Source organism: Balaenoptera acutorostrata, chromosome 6 (assembly GCF_949987535.1).
Source record: "Balaenoptera acutorostrata chromosome 6, mBalAcu1.1, whole genome shotgun sequence".
Lineage (NCBI taxonomy): Eukaryota > Metazoa > Chordata > Mammalia > Artiodactyla > Balaenopteridae > Balaenoptera > Balaenoptera acutorostrata.
In genome coordinates, this window is record NC_080069.1 from 40,375,777 (window position 1) to 40,399,954 (window position 24,178).

The 24,178-nt window shown below is 37.1% G+C and overlaps 1 protein-coding gene across 9 annotated transcripts in view; it reads left to right on the top strand.

Moving 5' to 3' along the window:
- AGTPBP1 (ATP/GTP binding carboxypeptidase 1) overlaps positions 1–23,246 on the top strand; it is a 174,858-nt gene extending 151,612 nt beyond the window's left edge. For 7 of the 9 annotated variants that reach the window (XM_057548960.1, XM_057548966.1, XM_057548962.1 and 4 more), the window contains one exon: positions 22,117–23,246. In XM_057548960.1, the coding sequence (XP_057404943.1) occupies positions 22,117–22,294 (178 nt within the window). In that variant the 3' untranslated portion in view covers positions 22,295–23,246. Of the gene's footprint in view, positions 1–2,115; positions 2,189–2,318; positions 2,832–22,116 lie in introns of those variants that run through there. The other 2 variants (XM_057548963.1, XM_057548964.1) reach the window with 2 other exon arrangements.
- Positions 23,247–24,178: the final 932 nt, after the last annotated feature.

Consider the following 24,178-nt stretch of genomic DNA (forward strand, 5'->3'; position numbering starts at 1 on the left):
GGAATTGTTCCCTCCTCTTTTAATTGGGGAAGAGTTTGAAAATAATTGCTATTATTTCTTGCTTAAATGTTTGGTAGAATTCATCATTGAAGCCATCTAGTCTTGGGGTTATCTTGGAAGGTTTTTGAGTATTGATTCAGTTTCCTCACTGGTAATTGGTCTGTTCAGATTTTCTGTTAATTTCTTCATGATTCAGTCTTGGTAGCTTGTATGTTTCTAGGATTTTTTTCCATTTCTTCTAGGTTGTCCAATTTGTTGGTGTATAATTTTTCATAGTGGTCTCTTATGATCCTTTGTATTTTTGAGGTATCTGATGTGATGTCTCCTGTTTCATTTATAATTTCTCTCTCTCTTTTTTTTGGAAAGTCTCACTGTTTGTCTATTCTATCTTTTAAAAAAATTAGCTCTTAATTTCATTGATCTTTTTTTTCTTTTTAGTCTCTATTTCATTTATGTCTGTTTGATCTTTGTTATTTTCTACCTTCTGCTAACTCTAGGCTTAGTTTGTTCTTATTTTCCTAGTTCCTTGAGGTGTAAAATTAGGTTGTTTATTTGAGATCTTTCTTTTTTCAGGCATTTATTGTTATAAACTTCCCTCTTAGAACTGCTTTTGCTGCATCTCATCAGTTTTGGTATGTTGTGTTTCCATTTTTAGTTCTCTCAAGATATTATTTGATTTCTCTTTCACTCATTGGTTGTTTGGGAACACATTGTGTAATCTCCACGTACTTGTGAATTTTCCAGTTTTCCTAATTGATTTCTAGTTTTCTTTTCTTTTCTTTTCTTTCTTTCTTTCTTTCTTTTTTTTTTTTTTTTTTTTGCCACACCACATGGCTTGTGGAATCTTAGTTCCCTGACCAGGGATTGAACCCAGGCCCTTAGTAGTGAGGGCATGGAGTCCTAATCACTGGACCACCAGGGAATTCCCAATCAATTTCTAGTTTTATATGGTGGTTGGGCTTAGTATGATTTCAGTCTTCTTAACTTTATTAAGACTTGTTTGTAGCCTAAGATATGATTTACCCTGGATAATGTTCCATGTGTGTTTATGTATTCTTTTGCTGTTGGATAGAATGCTCTATATATCTGTTAGGTCCGTCTGGTCTAATGTGTAGTTTAATTCCAGTGGTTTTTTTTAGACTGATTTTCTGTCTTGGATGACCTATCCATTGTTGAAAGTGGGTGTTTGAAGTTCATTGCTATTCTTATATTGCTGTCTGTTCCCTCCTTCAGATCTGTTAATATTTGCTTTATATATTTAGGTGCTCCTATGTTGGGTGCATAAATATTTACAATTGTTATATCCTCCTGATGAATTGATCCTTTTATTATTATTATTATTTTTATTATTATTATTATTTTTAAAATTTATTTATTTGTTTATTTATTTCTGGCTGCATTGGGTCTTCGTTGCTGCATGCGGGCTTCCTCCCTAGTTGTGGCGAGCAGGAGCTACTCTTCGTGCAGTGCGCTGGCTTCTTATTGCTGTGGCTTCTCTTTGTTGTGGAGCATGGGCTCTAGGCGCGCGGGCTTCCGTAGTGTGGCACACGGGCTCAGTGGTTGTGGCTCGCAGGCTCTAGAGCACAGGCTCAGTAGTTGTGGTGCATGGGCTTAGTGGCTCTGTGGCATATGGGGTCTTCCCGGACCAGGGCTCAAACCTCTGTCCCCTGCGTTGGCAGGCGGATTCTGAACCACTGCGCCACCAGGGAAGTCCAATTCTTTTATTATTATATAATGACCTTATTATTTTCTCTTGTTGATCTTTGGCTTAAAGTCTTTTATTTCTGGTATAAGTATAGCTACCCCTGCTTTCTTCTGGTTTCTATTTGCATTGAATTTATTTTTTCATCACTTCATTTTCAGTTGATGTGTGTCCTTAAAACTGAGAAACTGAGGTGTCTCTTGTAGGCAACATATAGTTGGGTCTCTTTTATTATTTATTCAGCCACTCCGTTTTTTGATTGGAGAATTTAGTCCCTTTACAGTTAAAGTAATCATTGATAGGTGTAGGCCTACTATTGTCATTTTAATTGTTTTCTGGTTATTTTATAATTCCTTTGTTTCTTTCTTCCTGTCTTGCTCTCTTCCTTTGTGATTTGATAATTTTCTGTACAGTAAGTCCCCTACACACGAACCTTCAAGTTGCAAACTTTCAAAGATGGAAACATGTGTTCACACGTCCAATCATGTAAGTTAGTTCATGTGTCTGGTGTACACTGTCATCTGTGTGCATCCTTTACAAGTGGTTGTGCTTTTGTGTACTTTACTGTATAGTACTGTATAGAGTACAGTAGTACAGTATCTTTATTTCAAGCTAGATCTGCAAGGGAACGACTTCATTGAACTCCTTGCTCTGCAACATGAGGAGCTTACTAATGAAGACCTGATGGAATTGGAGACCCAGAGAAAGGACGAAGAGAGACAAGAAGAAGAAGTAACTGAAGAACCAAAGAGATTCACGACACAGGAAATGGCAAGGGGATTTTCTTTATTTGAGGAGGCATTGTTAGTTTTGAGGCACAGGAGCTGAATGTAGAACAGTACACAAAGGTTGCAGCAGCCATTCAGAATGCAAACCAGTTCTGCTGTGTCATCTATGATGAGAAAAAAAGAGCTACTACCCAGACATCCCTGGATTATTTTTTCAAGAGGGTAGATAGAATTGAATCCAGCAAGGAACCAGAACCTATGTCATCAGCATCAGGCATGAGTGAAGTTGCACCTTGCCCTCCGTCTTCTATTGCTGATGATCCTTCAGTTCTATCATCTCTCATCTCTCCTCTCCCCTCCTCCAGTTAGTAACTCTTCTTGCCTGTTTACTCGATGCCAGCCCCTGTATGCCAGCTGTTTTACTGTACTACTGTACTTTTCAAGTACAGTACTGTAAGTACAAGTACTTACTGTACTGTAAGATTAAACATTTTATTTTTTGTGTTTGTTTGTTTTTTATGTATTATTTGTGTGAAAAATATTATAAACCTATTACAGTACAGTACTATGTAGCCGATTGTGCCAATTAGGTACCTAGGCTAGTTTTGTTGGACTTACGAACGTGCTCTCAGAATGGAACTCGTTTGTATGTAGGGGACTTACGGTAGTGGTATGCTTTGAATTCTTTATCTTTTGTGTATCTACTATAGGTTTTGGCAGTGCATTGAGGCTTACATAAAACATTTTGTTTTTCTTTTTTGCCAAGGCCGCTACCCTTACATAAAACATTTTAAATATAAACAGTCTATTTTAATCTGATAATTACTTAACTTTAAATGCATACCAAAACTTCCCCTTCCTTCACATTTTGTTTAATGTTATAATTTGCATCTTTTCACATTGTATATCCATTAACAAATTATTGTAATTACATTTATTTTTAATACTTTTGTCTTTTAACCTGTAAACTAGATTTATAAGTGATGTACCCATCACCATTGCAATATTAGAATATTCTGAATTTAATTATATATTTACCTTTACCTGTGAGTTTTATACTTTCGTGTTTTCCTGTTACTAATTAGTATCCTTTTGTTTCAGCTTGAAGAACTCCCTTTAACATTTCTTTTAAGACTGGTCTAGTGTTGATGAACTCCTTCATCATTTGTTTATCTGGAAAACTTATATCTCTTTTTCAGTTCTGAAGGACAACTTTGCCAGGTAGAGTATTCCTGATTGGCAATTTTTTCCTTTCAGAACTTTGAGTGTATCATCTTACTCCCTTCTAGCCTGCAAGGTTTCTGCTGAAAAATCTGTTTATGGTCTTATCTGGGTTCCTGTGTATGTAATGAGTTTCTTTTTCTCTTGCTACTTTGAAGATTCTCCTTGTCTTTAACTTTTGATGATTTAATTATAATGTGTTTTGGTGTGGGTCCTTTTGGATTTATCTTTTTTAGTACTTTCTAGGCTTCCTAGATCCAGTTGTCTGACATCTCTTTCTTTTCCCAAGTTAGGGAAGTTTTCAGCCATTAATCCTTGAATAACCTTTCTGCCTCCTTTTCTCTCCTCTCTTTCTGGAACCCCTATAATGCATATTTTAAGCTATTTTCACTCTTTCATTATTTCTGTTTACACCTCTGTTTGAAAAAATTCCACTGCCGTTTTCAGGTTTGCTGATCCTTTCTTCCACTTGAGCTAGTCTGCTGTTGAAACCGTCGTATTGTATTTTTCAGTGCAGTTATTGTAGTCTTCAGTTCTATCATTTCTGTTTGGGGATTTTTAATATTTTCTATCTCTTTTTTGAAGTTCTTACTTTGTTCATGCATTACTCTCCTAACTTTGGTGTGCATCTTTATGACCATTATTTTGAACTCTGTATCAGGCAAATCACTTACCTTTATTTCATTAAGATCTGCTTCTGGATATTTTTATTGTTCTTTGTTTGGAACATATTCCCCTAATTCTTCATTTTTATTGACTCTCTGTTCATTTCTGCACATTAATTAGAACAGCCACCTCTCCCAGCCTGACAGAATGGTCTCATGGCACGTGCTCTTCGTTGTGTTTCATACTTTTGTTATTCCCCAAAAGATAGTGTTCTGAAAGGAGCTGATAGTATAATAGAAAAAGCACAATTTACATTTGTGAAGGGTCATGATGGTGATTATAAAAAAATACAGAAAATACATTAATATATTTTAAAAAACAAAATTTAAAAATTACATAGACATATTGAGAAAAAAGTTACTGAGTAAATAATTTAAAATCACCTGGATTTATGTGGAATAAATTTCTTAAATTAGTAAGTTTTAGGCTAGGACTTGAAAGATAGTAAATGAGGCTTGGTAAAGAAATAGGAGCTAACATGAAGGAAACAAAGTTGGCAATAAGAAGTAGACTAATTTAGGTAAGGTAGAAAGGATTGCTTGGAGCTCAGAAAAGCTAATGTTGAAGAAGGCATTACGGGAGCAGGTGTTCAGTTTCATGGGAAGGTTAGTGTGGATTTTATAGAAGAGAAGTAGTAACTGTATATGTTCTTAAGCAAGGAATGATAACTGATATATCCTATGCAGGATGTATTAAAATTCAAAATGTTTAGAAGCTTATGCTAGTGTAATACTTCTGTATTGTAAGCACCAGGTATTATGGTAAGTTGAGGGAAAAGGTGACTGCAGAGCTTTCTGGAGTTGTTCTTTGAGGTTGATACTTCTAATGTATACTACTGGTGTCCAGTTATTCAAAGTGCTGCTTCTTGAATGTAGATTTCTGTTACTCTTATTTTCTTTTGTTTTAGTTGGTTTCTAATACGGGTAGAGCGAATAAGGAGGAATGAGAGAGGTTCTGATTGTTGGCTGAAGATGAAACAAGCTAGCTCCAAAGTTTCCGATGGAATTATTGGTATATACTTAGTGCTTTTAAGACTGTTCCCCCACCACCAAGACTGACAAAGCTCTTTTCCTCATAGCTACTGTCATTTATGATTTTAAAATCTTATTTAATAATGATTGCTTACTCATTTGGCTGTCCTTTTTATTGCTTCTTGGAAACTTCAAGAATCATTGTAAATTCTTGTCATTATTTGCATTATTGGTAAAATGGGTGGGAGGGAAGTTGTACATATTTCTCACCTTTCCCTCTTTCTCCTAACTTTTGATAATCATCCTTTAGTTTTGCTGTGCATTGGCAATCACTGATAACAATTACCTTGGAAATAAAAGCTATAGTAAATGTAATACAGATCAGTTGGGTTTATTTGTTGAGGCCAAAAAAGGGGGCTGTGGTGTTCAAAAACTTTCCTTTGAGTATTTCTTCTCTATCTTCTTTGCTTTTTCTCCTCTTTCAACTTTTCTTCTCACCCTACACACTTTCCATAAATGATACTCATTCCAGTGATTTTAAATTACATCTGTGTATTGATAACTCCAAAATACATATAATCTTCCAGACCTCTCTTCTGAGCTCTAGACTTACGTATCCAGTTTCCGACTTAATTTTGTACGCTTGGACACAAAATAAACTTCTCTAAAACTCAACTCGTGACTTCTGTTCCCCTACCTCTCCCCAAACAAACCCATTCATCTGTATCCACCTCCCTCTACCCAATTGCTCTTGTAAGAAATCTTATTCTTGGCATCTCCTTCTTTCTCCCTTACCCTTAATCCAATCCATCACTTGGGGCTTTTTGATTTCACCTCCAAAATATTTCTCAGATCTTTCTATTTCTCTCCACCACTTCTGCCATTACACTGGTCCAGGCTGCCATCATCTCTTGCCTGCTCTACTCCAATAGCCTCTGACTGGTCTTTCCCTACTTTTTTGTATCCTCCAGTTTCTTTGTACGAAGTGGTCACTGTCCTGCTTAAAGTCCTTCAGTTATTTTCCACATATATGGCCTATATCCATTATCAGAGTCTCTGAGGTCCAGATGAGCCATCTATACCTTTCTCTCCCCCTTTAGCTTGTCCTACTCTCTCTCTGTATTCTTACCATTCCAACCACACTGACCATCTTATAGTTTTTATGACAGTGCTTCTAAACTAGCAAAGGTCTAGTTTTTATTTTCCAATTTGTTATGGATTGGTAATTGAATAAAATACAGTAAGAATGAAGTACTATACAAATGGAAGAGGGCACCCCAAGGAATGCAAATATAAGCTCCAATTTCCTGTTATTAGAGTCACCAGACACATAATTTTATGTAAAATTGTTGTAAAAGTTTCTGAACACTTCATTTTAATTCCTAGGCTTTTGTTGCCATGGACCAGTAACAAAGAATTTGTGGACCATACCTTGAGTAGTGCTATTCTAGAACATGAAAATCTTTTTATCATCCCAGCGTCTTTGCATTTGCTTTTTCCTCTATCAAAATGTCTATGCCTCCACTTGTTTAAGGTTTTATCCTTATCCTCAGTGCTATTCAGTTTCAGTGCATTGTGTTTAGGAGTGGTATATTAAAAAGAATATACCTTGGTTGACACTTAATATGTACTTTTAATTTGAGGACTCTTCAATTTTGAAAAAATCTCAACCATTTTTTTTTTTTTTTTGAAAATTGCTTCTTTGACAATTCCTTTATTCTGTTCTTCCAGAATTCCTGCACTGGAGCTTCTCTATCTGTTCTCCACACATGTCTCTTAACAACTTTTTCACATTTTCTATCTCTTTCAGTCTAGGTAAATTCTTCAGTAGCATTTTATAATTCACTAAATTTAGTTGTTTCTGGTCTAAAGTTTATCTCATGGGAGTATTTTATTTTAAAGATTATATATTTCACGTCTAATTGGTTCTTTTTTGTTTCTGCATTTTTTAATTTCATGATTCCTTGTTTATTCTTATGGCTACTATTCTTCCCTTCTTTGAAGACCCTAAACACTTTCATAGTCATTTGTAGATTATGCCATTATTTTTGTGTTGGTAAGCTCATCACGGTTTCTCAAGAGTTTTGTAACCTGCAAGGTCATATTAAATGAGAGCTTCCCCCAAACCCCCAGCTCTTTCAAGTCTTGCCCTTAATCCCTTAATGATTTTGTGTTGCTTCTACCTGGCCCTCTCTAGGCTCCAGTCCAAGCTTATATTAGCTTACACTAGCATTTTATTAGTCTTGTATTTCCTACTTCCCATCCTTCAACGATACTGGGGATTTTGCTGGACAAGTGACTGTGTTCATTAGGGTTCTGACTTTGCTGCTTTGTCTCCTTTTTTCTGACTTAATAATTGCAACTTTATAAAATCTTAGCCTTAGGCAGAAGTCTCAGCCTTATTTTTTCAGCCTCCTTTCTTTTTTTTTTTGTTAAATTTAAATATTTTATTTATCCCTTAACCAGAATTTATGAAAATTTTACTTTCTTTGTTTTACTAGAAGCAAACTCATCAGTAATATTTTCAAAATCAAGTTCTAGGGAAAAAAATGAACCTTTAAAAAGTACATTTAAAAAGAGTATGTAAAAATATTTGCAAATGAAGCAACTGACAAAGGATTAATCTCCAAAATTTACAAGCAGCTCATGCAGCTCAATATCAAAAAAACAAACAACCCAATCCAAAAATGGGCAGAAGACCTAAATAGACATTTCTGCAAAGAATATATACAGATTGCCAACAAACACATGAAAGAATGCTCAACATCATTAATCATTAGAGAAATGCAAATCAAAACTGCAATGAGACATCATCTCACACCAGTCAGAATGGCCATGATCAAAAAATCTACAAACAATAAATGCTGGAGAGGGTGTGGAGAGAAGGGAACCGTTTGCACTGTTGGTGGGAATGTAAATTGATACAGCCACTATGGAGAACAGTATGGAGGTTCCTTAAAAAACTACAAATAGAACTACCATACGACCCAGCAATCCCACCACTGGGCATACACCCTGAGAAAACCACAATTCAAAAAGTGTCATGTACCACAATGTTCATTGCAGCTCCATTTACGATAGCCAGGACATGGAAGCAACCTAAGTGTCCATCAACAGATGAATGGATGAAGATGTGGCACATATATACAATGGAATGTTACCCAGCCATAAAAAGAAACGAAATTGAGTTACTTGTAGTTAGGTGGATGGACCTAGAGTCTGTCATACAGAGTGAAGTAAGTCAGAAAGAGAAAAACAAATACCGTATGCTAACACATATATATGGAATCTAAAAAAAAAAAAAAAAAAAGGTTCTGATGAACCTAGGGGCAGGACAGGAATAAAGACACAGACGTAGAGAATGAACTTTAGGACACGGGGAGGGGGAAGGGTAAGCTGGGACGAAGTGAGAGAGTGGCATGGACTTACTTATATACCCTACCAAATGTAAAATAGAGAGCTAGTGGGAAGCAGCCGCATAGCACAGGGAGATCAGCTCGGTGCTTTGTGTCCACATAGAGGGGTGGGATAGGGAGGGTGGGAGGGAGAGGCAACAGAGAGGGGTTATGGGGATATATGTATGTGTATGGCTGATTCACTTCGTTGTACAGCAGAAACTAACACACCATTGTAAAGCAATTATACTCCAATAAAGATGTAAAAAAAAAAAGTCTTATGTCTGATTTAGCATTTGACACAATAATGACAAAAAAAGATGTTAAAATGAGAAGTAAAAAGCAAGCTTAATAAAATTTTATAGCATTAATATTAAAAAATAATCTCTAGATTAGGTATCATTTCTTGCCTAAGTGTAAGCAATGTAAGAAAATATTGTAACTAAAAACATTAAGTAATCCCCCCAGACTAGATTACCTCTGTAGAATTCAATAGAGAAATCCTGACAGAGATTGAAGTGTACAAAGATAAGGAAAAATCATTTTTCTTGCCACATGAAACCCAGTCTCTCACTCACAAAAACGTTTACTCTTGTCGTTTTTGTCTACCAAGAGTTTAATAGAGTACAATGTTAATCTAACAAAGCATCTCACTCCAGAAACAGGGTTGACACTTAAAGAGGCAGGTAGAACGGAGGGCTGTCATGCAGTGAACCACTTCCCAGGGGCCGCAGCGCTCGGCTTCTTCAGGACAGTCTTCTCCATTTTTCACCTAGTTCTCAGGGCTCCTGGCTCTCTCTGTCTCCCTGGCAAGCCTGTCTGCCCTCAAGGCCATATCCAGTCTCTCCCTTGCTCTTTTCACTTTCCGAGACTGTCGGCGAATATCTGCATATGTTACTCGTTGCCTGCAGAGGGTCTGTGGGAGGAAGAGACCCAATCCTGGGATCATCTCTGCCCCGTCTGAAAACTGGGTAGTGATGGCTTCAGGGCTGGTGTGCAGAGACCTGGCACCAGCACGGCCCAGGGATTCACCTGCACCACGCAGGGCAATTGCTCCGAAAATAATTGCGCTGTCCAACGTGCTGAAAGGTTCTCCTTCAGGGCTGTAGGCCTGGAGCCCCTGCAGTCTCCTGAATGCACAGACTTGCTGGGGCTTCTCCAAGGTCCCCTCGCATCGACGGCGCCTGACCACATTGTCAGGATGAGAAGTTATCTTTGTGACTGGCGTCCTGAAAACGCAGCTGGTCAGCCTCATAGGAAGTGCAGTTCCGTCACGATGTCTCTGCTTGGCCTTGGCTAAATGGTCTTGTCTTTTCTTCTCCAACGTCTCAGGCATCATATTTCTTTTGCTCTTCCCCAGAAGAGGCTGGCTTGGAAAACTGGTCCATTCAGGTTCCCCCATCTTTCGAGAGCTGTCCTCGGACCCACCCCTGAGATGCAGACAGCCTGTGTCTTGCTGGAAAGTGCAGTCTCAGCCTCCTTTCTAAAGTGGGAAGCCTCACTCCAGCTGCTCGATTGCCATGAGTCTGGGTTTAATTCCCTGGCTCTAGGACACTTAAGCCTCCCTGTTATTTTGAAGGAGCTATTGCTGCCTGCTCTTGGACCTGGAATTCAGGAGACCCATGACCTATTTTTGTGCCTCTGTGCTTTTTCTGGTCCAAGGAGATGTTTATGTTGTTTCTGTATGCATCTGTGTCTTTTTTTATTTTCCTGTTTTATATTTTATCTATCATTGCTCTGTGGTTAGAGCAAGGATAATAAGGATCTCAAAGCATGTACTTGTCTAAACCAGCTTCTGAGAGAAGTCTGTCAGTCACACCTACCTAGCTAACTCCTAGTTAACCTCAGGGACCATATTTAAGCCTTTCAACACTGTCTAATGGTGCCTTGCATAGTACCAGTCACATATTGAGTTGAGGAAGTGGTAGGTTGCTACATAAGATTTTCAGATTCAATTGGGTTGGATTGCTTGTTGGTTGAGGGAAAGGTCTTACAGTACCCTAAATATCAGTGTAAGGATGTTAGACTTTATCCTTTAGGCAGTTGGCAGTTTTGAAGCCACTGGGTGGAGTATGTTAATTGGTGTTTTTTGCCTGAAAATAATGTAAAGATTTGATTGAAGCTGGGAAGGTAGAGGCAAGAAAACCTTTGAGGAAACTGTTTGGAATCATTCATGTTTGAGAGGAGGATGAGAGCTCAAATAAGGAGGTAACGTGGCAATGATTGTTTGAGGAGACAGTATCAGGTGGCAATGGAGAGGTCTTGATGATTGAATATGGAATCAGAAGCAGGTGAAGCCACGTTTCCATATTGGAGTGAAAAAGCCAAATGATGGTATTAGAGATGGAACTAGGAAACCACTTACTTTTACTAAGATTACCTTCCTGTCTTTTTCTCTTTATTGTCTGTACTCTTCTGGATCCTTTCTTTGTCCTTGGTAACTTTCTGTTTCCTGGTCTTAATGTAAACCTGACGTATCATCTGAATGAATTAAGTTCTTCCCATTTTTTTTAGTGAGTTGACCCTTAAAAATCTTTCAAACCCATCTTCCCCTGTTAAATTTATGCTTTTGTTTCTGTGTACAATGTGGATGGTTTTATTCCACATAGTAGCCCTCAATTTAATTTTATCTTCCTCAGGTTTAACTGTTTCTCAAGGTAGAGTATCTATTTGTTGTGAACTAATTTATTTTCTATAGGCAATTTATATCAAGTAAGCTTGGAATAATTGCAGTGGCAAGAACAGTAAACATTAAATGCCTTTGTCAAGATAATCAGTAACTCATTTATAGATGACAAATAATTAGTCTTCACAGCACCATAAACCCATCGGTATTTGGCACATAGCATTTGAGTTTGTTTAAATAAACTTAAGAAAAAGGTAAGAGACTTATTCAAAGTGAATCTTTGATAATTACGAAAAATAATTTCCCAGTTTTTCCATTTAGTATATATACCATTGCTTCATTTAATAGAAGATACTTTAGTTTTATAAACAATAATTGGAATCTAAAAATCAATTAGAAGTTGAACAAAGCATAAAAACTACTGATCTATAAAATTATTTTACTTGGAACGCTTAAAACTTCTGAATATAAGACTTTATATTAAAAAGCAGACAGATTCTTTACCCATGTTGGTATTACATGTATATAAGCTATAACTAGCTCTCTTTTTATTTAGTGTTTGTTTTTAACTTTCTGTCTCTTTATATGTAAATATATTGTAAGCAGAATATAGTTGTTTTTGTAAAATTTTAGTCTGACAGTTATCTTTTAATTGGAACATTAGTTCATTTACATTTATTGTAATTATTGACATATTTAGATTTAAATCTACCTGCTTATTATTTGCTTTGTTTGTTCCACTTGCCCTGTGTTTTTAAAAAGATTTTTATTTGATTTATTTAAACTAAACTTTTTACATTTATATTATATAAAATATATTCATATTTATATTCAAGCTCAATATAAATGTGAATTTTTATCTCTTGGGACAATATAGGATCCTTCATATATGTTAACTCCATTTAACCCCCTCTCAATATATGTACTGTTGTCAGATAGAGTATACTATGAGCATTTTACACTTTGTAGCCGTTATTACTGTTTTATGCAGTCATTGGATCTCACCACACGTTTACTGCCTCGCCACTCCCCGCCCCTTTTCTCATTTCTTTCTTCATATCAGTTTTTGTCTGGGGTCATTTTTCTTCTACTCAAAGAATACTCTTAAGTCTTCACCTTCATTTTTTAGGGGTGTTTTTTTGGATAGAGAAACGTTTTTCAGCATGTTGAGGGATCATTCTATTGTCTTCATTCTTCCACCACTGAGTTGTCAAGTCAGCCATTAGTCTGATTGTGGCCCCTTTGAACGTCATCTATCTTTTAAGGTTAAGTTGCTTTTATGAATTTCTCTTAGTCTTTAGTTATTTAGGGGTTTAACTTAGATGTGATTTTATTTATTTTGCTTGGGATTCACAAGGTTTCTTAAATTTACGGCTTGATGTCTTCCATCAGTTTGGCAAAATTCTTAGCCATTTTCTCTTCAAACATTGATTCTCCTCCATTATCTCCCTCTTTCTGGGACTCAATTTACTTTTTTTTTTTTAAATTAATTTATTTTATTTTTGGCTGCGCTGGGTCTTTGTTGCTGGGCTTTTCTCTAGTTGTGGTTAGCGGGAGCTACTCTTCATTGTGCTGCGCAGGCTTCTCATTGCAGTGGCTTCTCTTGTTGCAGAGCATGGGATCTAGGCTCGCAGCCTCAGTAGTTGTGGCGCATGGGCTTAGTTACTCCATGGCATGTGGGATCTTCCTGGACCAGGGCTCGAACCCATGTCCCCTGCATTGGCAGGTAGATTCTTAACCACTGTGCCACCAGGGAAGCCCCTCCATTTACTTTTAAGTTTGACCTTTTTACTATGTCCTCTGTGTCTTTTACTGTCATGAATAAGTTTCTATTCTTCTGTCCATCTGCTTTTTTCTGGATGTTTTTTCTAACCAACCTTTAATTCACCTGTGCTTCCTTTAGCTGAGTCTAATCTGATGTGAAATTTATCTTTTTAATTCTTAATTGTAGTGAATTAAGGGGGGATTAGGGGGAAAAAAACTCTAAAAAAAACTAGGGAGGATGATTTTTTAAAATTGAGAAATATTGCCCAGGCGCATAAGCCAGCATTCTGGGAGCCTAGTAGGACTTATTTTGAGCAGACTTTCACTTACTCTTCTCACCTTTACCCCACTTCTGCCTTTTGCCCTAAGTGAATAGCCTCTCTGATAAAAAGTCTTTAGAAAGTCAACTTTCCATCTCTTTGAACTAGGGCATGGCCCAAGCAAGGGGATCTAAAGATCTAATTGCTCTTTATAATACCTTTTAACCAATTCTGTTTTCAGTTCCCCATATAACCATTATCTTCAATTCCTGAACTGTTCTAGGGCTTTGTAATACAAATCGGCATTTTTTCCTTGGCTTCCCCTACTGTAGATGCTCAGCAAATTGGAGGAAGTTGGAACTCAAGCCTACTAATTTCATCCATCTTCCTCCATCCTCCAACATTTTGTTGATATCTCTTCTTTGCTATTATCTCCTCTCCAGTTTTCTTTTTTTATGGGTTTATCCTTTTTTAAAAAGTTATTTTTTTCCCGTCATCTTAGTGGCCTTTGAGGTCCACTGTGTTTATCATAAGTTACAGAACTTGCTTCTCAGTGAAGCCTGTGGTTGAAAATTAATTATGTTTTATATTCTTAGGGCATTTGTTGGAAATTGCCACACACAAATCATTTTAATTTTACCCAATTGTATTTGTTGTGTAATAAAAATTCCATTTCATACAACACTTAAGTCTGCATTATGTCTTTCCTAGGGGGTGTGTTTCTTTTAGGTCAAAGCTGGGAATGTTGGTAGAACTCATTTAAAAACTTAAAGCTTGTTAGGCTGCACCCTACAGGCCTGCAAGCCTTGTAATTGCCCAGCCTTAAAACCAAAGAGTGAGCCCAGAGACAGCTAGAAACATCCTTGGTTTATTGGATAGTGACTCTTACATGTCCGATGCAAGGTCCTGGAAAGAGACAGCAGGCAGGACATGGCCGCAGTCTTCGCTACGGGTGGTGGGGGGTGGGTGTTACCAGTTACACAGAATTGGCATCAGGTTGGCTCACCAGTTACCAGGGAAACCAGCAAAAGAGCCTGTCCCTCACAGCCCCTTTGATAAACTAGCAGGTGGAGCCATTCTGATCTGAAGAGTAGAAGATCACTAAGCTGGGGGTAGGGGTGGGAGGATGGGGCGTGGGGCAAGTTACTTATTAGGCTCTATGATTAAGAGGGAAGGTCAGTCATGCCAGTAGGGTGTGGGTGAGGCAGGCACTCCTTGAGTGGGGGATGTACATGGAGCAAGAGAACAGCCATCTTGAGTGGCCTGACCATACACAGCTATATAGTGTTTTTGAACTTAGCAAAAGTGTTTTTATTTTACCTGTTACCTGAACTAAGCAGTATTCTCAGTGACTCTCATTTAAAGGATTTGAGAACTGATAAAGCATTTAACAGTACTTCTCATTAGGAAATTGTGATGGTGACTAAATTTCAGGATAATAAGCATATGGTTTTAAGTTTAAGTATGTTTGAAACATTATGGGAAAGTGAAGTTGAAAAACACCAAACTCTATACAGTGTTTTATTGTAATAAAAAATATAGCCGTGTTTAAATGAAGCCTACTTATTATCTTATAATCAAACTGTATTTGGACGTGTTTTTTTTTTAATTGAGGTGAAATTCACACAGCATGAAATTTACCATTTTTAAAGTGAACAATTTAATAGTATTCAGTTTGTTTACAATATTTTGCAACCACCAATCACCTCTGTCTAGTACCAAAACTTTTTTAATCACCCACGAAGGAGACCCTCATACTCATTAAGCAGCATTTTCAGCCCCTGGCAACCACTAATCTGCTTTCTGCCTCTATGAATTAACCTATTCTAGATGTTTCAAATAAATGGAATCATACAATATGTGACCTTTTGTGTCTGGCTTCTTTCAGTCACCTTTGTTTTTGAGATTCATCCATGTATCACTACTTAATTCCTTTTTGTGCATACACAAAGACATAAGAAAAGTTGATGAGAAATTTTTCCTAATGCAACTAATAAAATAAATAGGACTTAAGCTGAAGAAAGCCTTTAAAACATGCTTAACATTAGTTCTATTTTGTGTGAATGCTTCTTTAAAAATCTAATTTGATGTGTTTTGATAAATGTAGAGTACATTTCTACTAAGGTATAGGAAATGAGTACAGGTCTGTGGACCAGTTAACATCATAATGTTCTTGGTTGAAGGCTCTACCCCGTCCCTAGAAGTATAAGAGAGGATAGCTGGACGTTATGGGTAAAGTAATACAAAGATATTGATTGCTGCACACTATTAACATTAGAATGAAATAGTAACCTCCATATTATCCACACTTTCTTTATGTGAAGCTAGTGTTTATTTGTAAATACATAAGAACTTTTTCTTCCGAGAAAATTAAATTAATATTGTTAAAGAAAAAAAAATTATTCATGATACTTGTTAAAGAACAGCAAGGCAGACTTAATTCAGGAGGACTGCTACGGTGGGGTTTTGCAGTAGGGGAGAGTTGAGTTCAACTATGAATACAGTATGGAAGAGTGGAGATTTATAGCTGAGGTATAGAGTGGGGATTTGTGGATTGAAAATTGCTAAGAGGAAACATCAGGGGTAAGGGAGATTCTGACTAAACGGACATGGCAGAATTTTTGCTGAAAGCAGGCCAGGGTGATCAGATACCGAGAGTAAGGGATTAACAGACTCAGCAAGATTCTTGCTAAACCTGGAGTAAGCAGGCAGAGCCCTGAACGAAGGACAGAGCCCCAGGTCAGGGCCAAGTCAGAAAAAGGACTCAGAGGACCCTGCCTCAAGTTTGGTCAAGGAGAGTCTCTGTCAGTATAGATCATTTGTGGCCAAATGTTCACAGCAATATCTAGTATAGTAAAACTTACTAATATTAATGTGCATCATTTTTAATGTACAGTTTACCATTTAATCAAGTTAATCTTAAAAATGGATCTTCCTTTTTAGTGACTGTGATGCACATATTTGAGTCTGGTTTGCATATGAGAGTCATTTATTACTACCACGTAGAAAATTCTTATAGCTATAATTGCTACTGGAATATTTTCTAGGCAGATAAATCATGCCATGTAATTGAAGATAGTATCACAACTTCCAAGTCCCCTGGAAATCATAGTTGCTTATAACTAAAAGTGAACCATTTGTGCATTTGTACGAAGTCGGTGAAATGCTGTTGTACTCATAAATACAGAGGAAATTGAAATCATCTAGAAAAATAACTGGGACTTAAGTGAGCACTTAGGTCCACAGGCCAGATTTGACTATAATGAAAGCTTTGAGGCTTATCATAAGAGGAGGCAGTGATCATCCTTATCATTGAGATTCAGGTAGGTGTCAAGTTAGTCATTGTTAGTCTCTAAGACTTAACTGGATAAGACATTTGATGACCAGATATATTTATAGATATTTATGTGTTAAATTCTTGGTAGCCTCTTGGAAGAATGAAGTTATTCTTCTCACATAGGTGTCTATTTGAGACTTCAAAATAAGAATATAATATATCAGAATAAGAAGAGCACATATTCATTCAAAGAGGATTCATTCTCTCCTCCGGCAGGCCGTAGAGTAGGGCAGATCACCCCAACTGAGTGAGGAACTGAGCTGACTTGAGATGGGTTTGCAAAACTTAGGAAGCTTGTGTGATTCTCGGTTCACCCCTCCCCGCTTTCTAAGTTGTAGCCCTCCAGAGGTCACAATTGAAGGCCCAGTGTTTCTCCTTTCCTTAGCACCACAGGACTGCCAAAAATTCTGTTATTTTCTGTTTTATTTGTTTTGCTGCTTTCTGCTTTGCTTTCCCGCTTCTTGCATTGTGTATTTTAAGAATTTGTCAAATACCTCTAGGTCAGAACTGTTGGGGGTCACATCTCTGTAACTCCCTTCCTTCAGGACACTTCGCAGCTCTGAACTCCAATTTTTGCCTGCATTCTTTTGAAATTGCTGAAAGCTCTGGTGACTACGCTGCCTCTTAGCCACTGCCCTTGGTTTCCTCTGGACTTTGCCCCATGCACCTTTTCTCTTGGTTGATTTTTCTTTGTATCCTTTCACTGTAATAAGTCATAGCTTTGAATACAACTCCGTGCTGAATCCTGTAAATCTTCCTAGCAAATCACTAAACCTGGGGTGGTCTTGGGACCCCCAACACGCGTGCCCATTCCGAATTTCTGTTAAGTTGGATTGTTATCTCAGAGATTTTAATGTTCTACTGAGAATGACCAGAGACAGATGGAATTGTAACCCCTCTACATATGTGTGTAAATCGAGGCTCAGAGATGAATTTATAAAGGTCATCCATGTAGTAATTCCTGACAGAACCAGGAATTGCATCCATGTCTAACTCCAAAATTCCCCTGTACTTTCCTTATATCTTGCATCTTCCAAATGATTAAGCAAAATTACTGAAAGGGAATGGTTTCAGTTTTGGGAGCTGTCCTGTATTAGTTAGGAATTAACCATTTAACCCTCTCATTATGCACAAGGAGTGTTTTTAGATCAATAGCAAACTAAGTTGGAGTTTAGTGACTTAACTGTTAACCAAAGGCAACTGTTACACTGTTTTTCCAACAAAGTATCAGTAAATTAGCAACTTAACTTTCCTTTTTTTTTCCAAATAGATAATCTCTTTTTAAACATTCTGTACACTCTGTGTGTGTGTGTGTGTGTGTGTGTTGCGTGTGAATGTGTGTGCAAGTACTTATATGTATGCCGTGGGCACTTAAGACTGACAAAAGTTGTTATTTGTGTTTTTTATGGATAATTTTGTTAACTTTGTGATATTTAGTAGAGGCTATAGGGTAGGAATCAAATTATATAAGTAAAATACTCTCCAATATTTGTGCAGATAGAGATTTTCTTTCACCTTAGACTTAACATTTCAACACAAGAAAGACACAGTCAGCGAGTCACAAATTTCTGACAATGCGGGCAATGGAATATTTTTCTGTTTGTAAATAAGTTTCAGAAATTCTCCCCCAGGGTATCTTTATTTATTTATTTTAAAATTTTACTGTCTGAAAACAGGTAGGTTGGTCTCAGAATTGTAAAAGAGTGCAGGGTTAAGGGAGGATCCTGAGTTACAAAGGTAAGGCAGCATTTTTAGTCTGCTGGGCTTGGGGCAGCCCATCACCTGGACTCTTTAGGAATTGAGAAAGATTGATTTACTTTTTTCTTTAACAAGGTAGGTTTTATTAATGTCATAATAACATTTTATATTTGTGCAGCTTAGGAGTTTCAAATGCTTTCCCATTTACTATCTAATTTGAGCCAGACCACTTTGTGAGGTGGTGGAGCTGCTTTACACTTGAGAAAAACTGGTGCTTGGAGAAAGTAAGTGACTTGTTCAGGATCACACAGCTGGTTAACAGAGTAGAGGCACAAACCCAGACTTTCCGACTCCATGTGTCCTCCGTGCTTGTACAGGTAACAGAGCTGAAGGTCTACACTCTGGTGTCTCGGATGTCAGAACAGCTGTAATGGCAGCAGATGAGTGTACGTTTGAGGGAGACAATTTTTTAGGTTTAATTTTGTGCAGTGCTTAATAGTTTAACATAAGGATAGCCAGAAAACTTTCTGAATCTGAATGAAGCAGAATTATAAACCTTGTCCACATCATAACAATACCATACAACAGAGAATTTCAATGATTTGTCCTGTGAGAATGCCCTTTGGGGGAAAGTTTTAATATTTTCCCTGAAGCAGCATGAGGAGGATTTGTTTTTGAATTAAAATGCTATTCTCTTTTAGAATGAAATGTTTCTAAAATCCAGAATAGAAGGACATTAAGGCAGGTATATATGGAACAGCTATTAGAATGAAACAAAAACAGGGCAAAAGGAGTAAACATATGTGAAGAAAATGAGGGGAACAAGGAAGTAGTGGTGGGAAAAGCAACGTAGTAGTGATGGGAAATAATTAAATGTTGATTAGACACCAAGGGGGGAAAGGTGGGGTGGGATGAATTGGGAGATTGGGATTAACATGTATACATTAATATGTATAAAATAGATAACTAATGAGAACATGCTGTATAGCACAGGGAACTCCATTTTGCTGTACAGTAGAAACTAACACAACACTGTAAAACAACTATACCCCAATAAAAAAATTAGACTTTCTTTTTTTATGATTAAAATAATATTTGAATTCTTGTCTGCTGATATAAAAGGATTGTTTTATAACACTAGGGCAAATTACCTTAGTCTTTCTCTGAAGTGAAGGTTACTGTGAGATCATGTGTGTGCAGGAACTTCCTGAGTTGTAAAGCGCTCAAAACATATGTTGGAATTATTAATAAAAGTAAAGCTGAGTTGTTAGGATTGATCTTGTGCCTTAAGTTTTTTCACTAAGATAAAATCACTGGGATTGGGTGATATGAAAATGGATGATCTTGTCAACCTTGTGGCTTCTCATAGAGTTCAGCAAACATTTGTTCAGGGCTACAGTGTATCAGGTAGTCTGGGAGCCCACCGCCAGGAGGTGCCAAGAGACACCTGTGATTTAGTACTGAGAAGACAGGCCCTCAATAGATGGTTTCAAATGCATATGAGAAACATCAGATAGAATGTGCAGGGTACAAAGGGCGTGTATAGAGAAAGGGCAGCATGGGCTTTAATAAAAGAAGAGCATCTAAAGTGCCAGTAAGAAGGCTGCTTTCAGTGAGCGATGGGGGTTGTATTCTTCCTTCTCTTTCCTCATCTCAGTATCCCTCTAGCTCCTTAAACCCAGATCTACTGACCTCTCCTGTCCCCTCTGCCCCCCTCCCCACCATAAGTTAACACTGATGGCCCCGTTACCATTGCAGGATATACCGAATATTTCAGCTGTGGTGTTGTCCTTAATGAAGCTGGGCTAGGAACATGATTTTGTTAGGATCCACAGAAACAGGAGTCAAATATCAGGGCCAGTGTAAGTTACAGCAATGGGCTAAGGATATGAAACTAGTCCACTCCTGGCTCTTAGAATGGGTGATGCCAGAACGTGAATGGAGTTCATGTCACAGGCGGCATATGAATAAGCCAAAACCAAGAACTTACAGTCTTAAATTATTTTCTGTATCCAGAGCACTGAACGTTCTTTATTGTGGGATTTCTTCTAAATTTCCAGGAGCTTGCCTTCCAGGTTGTGCTTCTCTGTCTGAAAGTTCTTGCCAGCATCTGATGCCAGCTCCAAGTCTCCTTGTTTTCTGGAAGCTTCTGTGGCTTGATCCTGGGCATCTTTATTGTCCCTAAATTAACTTCTTTCCTTCAGTTTCCTTATTGACTTACAGTTTATAAGACTAGGCTTTTTCTTTAAACTCTTTCCCTTTGTTCAAATTGATTAATTTTTTAGTATTTAGCTTCCCTGGGACACCCTGAGAATTTGAAACACCAAGGTCAAGATGGAATGAATTAACAGTTTTTCAAAAGAAAGAAAGAGTATAATTGTCATTTTAAAGGCAAATAATTTTTTAATCCAACTTTTTTTTTCTAAAAACCTAACAGAGTGATGATATTTTAGTTGCATAATGGTGAAATTGTTCTTGTGAATGTTAGATGTATTGTAAAGTCTTACACAATCTTCCAAACCACTCAGCTTGATTTATCAGGACTACTGTATCATGGTGCAAGCTCTCAGCCGTTTAAGAGGAAGTTTACTATACAAGATCAAGGTGGTTTTGCAATGTGTTATTCTCTTTTCCTTAATTAGCAAGATTAAAACAATTCTAGGAAAAAAGATACTCTCACCAGATGAGTTTTGCCTTCTTGTCTCAGAAAATTAGAACAATATAATCCATTAACTTGTCTTTCCTGTTTAAACTTCCAGATATCTGAACTGAATTTAATATTCAGTTGCAGGAATTCTTTCATTTTAGGTGCCTAATAACATCTCTTTCTCTGCTCATTTGACAAGATTATTGTTCCCCTTTTATTGTCTGATTTTATAGCTTTTAATTGTATCAGCAATGGGAAGTAGGTGGGATATAAACAAACATATATCTATATGAAGCTAAGATCGTTTTGCTCACAAAATGGGGACGTTGAAATGTTTCTGTAGTGTTTCTTTGATATGTGTGTGTGTGTGTGTGTGTGTGTGTGTAAAATCTCCCAAATGGGGAGAAGTCAAAATACTGTGATTTTTTTGAAGAGGAAAGAATATGTTACCCTAGTGGAAGGGTTGTCTTAATCCCAAACAGCCTGCCTAATGAAATATTTAGAAGCACTTAGTGCTTTTAGCAAATATCTTCTTCTGTGTCCTAAGGGAAAGTAATTAACCTGGGTATGGAGTGTTCACTTGTTTTTCATTTTTATTCTTGACCAGTGGAAACTGTGAGGATGGGTATATGGGCCGTTTTCATGGCAAATAATTACTTTACAGACTTAGAATAAGTGGTTTCAGGGCATTACTGGAGGAACCAATTAGATACCACAGTTTCTTATAAAGCCTGTTGAAATTATCTGTTACTTGATTTATAGTGATTAAAATACACTTTTAGAGTCTACAAATTGATGGAATCCTTCAAAGAAGTAACCTAATGAGCAAGTCCATTGTTTTTTGTAGCTATCTAATTGTAGCATATATATTGACACTCTTGTCAGATAATTAGAAATCAGCATTTCATCCTTTATTATCAATGCAATAGATTTCCGCTACTATAAATTTCTTAATTTGTTCATTTGGGTAACATTTTAAAAATTAACCCAAATTACTTGTATTATATTGAAATCAAAGTTAATCCAGTATGGCCAAATAATCTTATATTAGAGCCTTGAAAACTAACGAAATCTTGTGTGTTCCATGTGCTTTGGCTACAGCCCCACCACTTATGTTTTGGATGAAGATGAACCTCGATTCCTTGAAGAAGTTGATTACAGTGCAGAAAGTAATGATGAGTTAGATATTGAATTGGCTGAAAATGCAGGAGACCATGAACCTTCTGCACAAGAAGAAGTACTTTCTGACTCTGAATTATCAAGAACATACCTACCTTGAGCCCTTTGCCATCTCTTGTGAACTGCAAAGAAGAAATGAAATATCTTGGTTTTCATTACACAGGAAGTTTGAGAGCAATGAGTGTATAGAGAGGTGACTCAGAAAGACAGAAAGCAGCTTGGGCCTGTTTGGTTTCAAGACAATAAATATGTTATTAATTCATGATGAAATTGGCACTTGTTTTATTTTAGATATTCAATGCACTTTACATAGCATTGAAGTATCAAATATTGGATTTACTTTTTCAAAACCTGAGTATCATTGCATGAATTTTTATCTCCTTATGGTTATATCCTGCATCAAATGGATAACTTTGAAGTGTGTGAGAATATAAAATCTAAATTCTAGAGTTGTTGAGAATCCTGGGTTGTTGAAAACTAATATGTATGTACATGGATTCCTGTAGATGTGTCTGTGTAAGGGTGGGTAGATATTGAAGATAAGACTGTTCTTCAAAATCATGTTAACTGTTGAGTTGTGACTGAAATACTCCAGAGTTTTCCTTGAAACCATTACATTCTACATTTACCAAGTTAAACAAATAAAAGCTCTATTAAATGTTGCATTCATTTTTTCATTCTTTTTAACCAGCTCAGATTATTTGGTCTATAGAATCTTTGGGGGAATATTATGATAATCTGACATCTGAAAACATTGACAAAAATTTGTTAAAAAAATGGTTAATTTACTAGTGTTAAGTTTTTTTTGTTTTTTTTTTTGTTTTTTTTAAATTTATCTTTGGCTGCATTGGGTCTTTGTTGCTGTGCGCGGGCTTTCTCTAGTTGCAGTGAGCCGGGACTACTCTTCGTTGTGGTGCATGGGTTTCTCATTGTGGTGGCTTCTCTTGTTGCAGAGCACAGGCTCTAGGCACGCGGGCTTCAGTAGTCGCGGCGCTCAGGCTCTAGGGCACGCGGGCTTCAGTAGTTGTGGATCACAGGCTTAGTTGCTCCAAGGCATGTGGGATCTTCCCGGACCAGGGTTCGAACCCATGTCCCCTGCATTAGGCAGGCAGATTCTTAACCACTGCACCACCAGGGAAGCCCTAGTGTTAAGTTTTTTATAGTATAAGTATACCTACCTATCATAAAAAATATACTTGAACAGCCCTTTTCTCTAAAATTGTGTCTCATGGCTACACCTAAAGTCTATCACTGCAGTCAGTTTGTTAAAAAGCTTTAAAAATTCAGTGAGGCTATGAGCCATTGTTAAATGTATATGAAGCTTATATAGCACCTCCTGAGCTGTGCTGTTATTAGATGTGCTAAAGTGAATTCAGGGCATGCTGACACTGGTAACTGAGTCCTAGAAGATGGCAGTGAATTTCAGCCTTTTCTTGTAGTGACATCTTCCTGAGTTTAAGCTGTCCTGCTGCAAGAATGTCTTTGTCCTCAAGTAAAATAAAACAAGTCCAGGGTCTTTGGATAAGTGCTTTAAGAACTAAGTTTCTGTTGTAACAAAACAAATCCAAAAAGATAACTTAAGAACAGACTCTTGCCAGGACTCGGGTGCTTTGGTTTTGGCACATTATCTTCACTTATTCTGGAAGAGAATTTTTTAAAATCTTTTTTGAAAAACCTGTAATTATGGAAAAGAAATTATAAAAGAGTATTTTTCAGAGTTTTGCATTTTCCAAATCAATGATTTTCATTGTTTTATTTGAGGCATTTCATCCACAGTGTAGCTTCTTTTTGGTGTCAGAGGAACCATGTGTAAAAACATAGCAAGGGGCCTTGATCATGAGGTCTTTTCCCTAAATAGCCTAATTCTTATTAACGTCAGAAAATAAAGACTAAATAGATTGTGAAACTGAACCAGCCCTCTTAATGTGTGGTGACCTGAAAGATGAGGATACCTTAGCAAGGTAAAGTGTTATTTATTTAATAA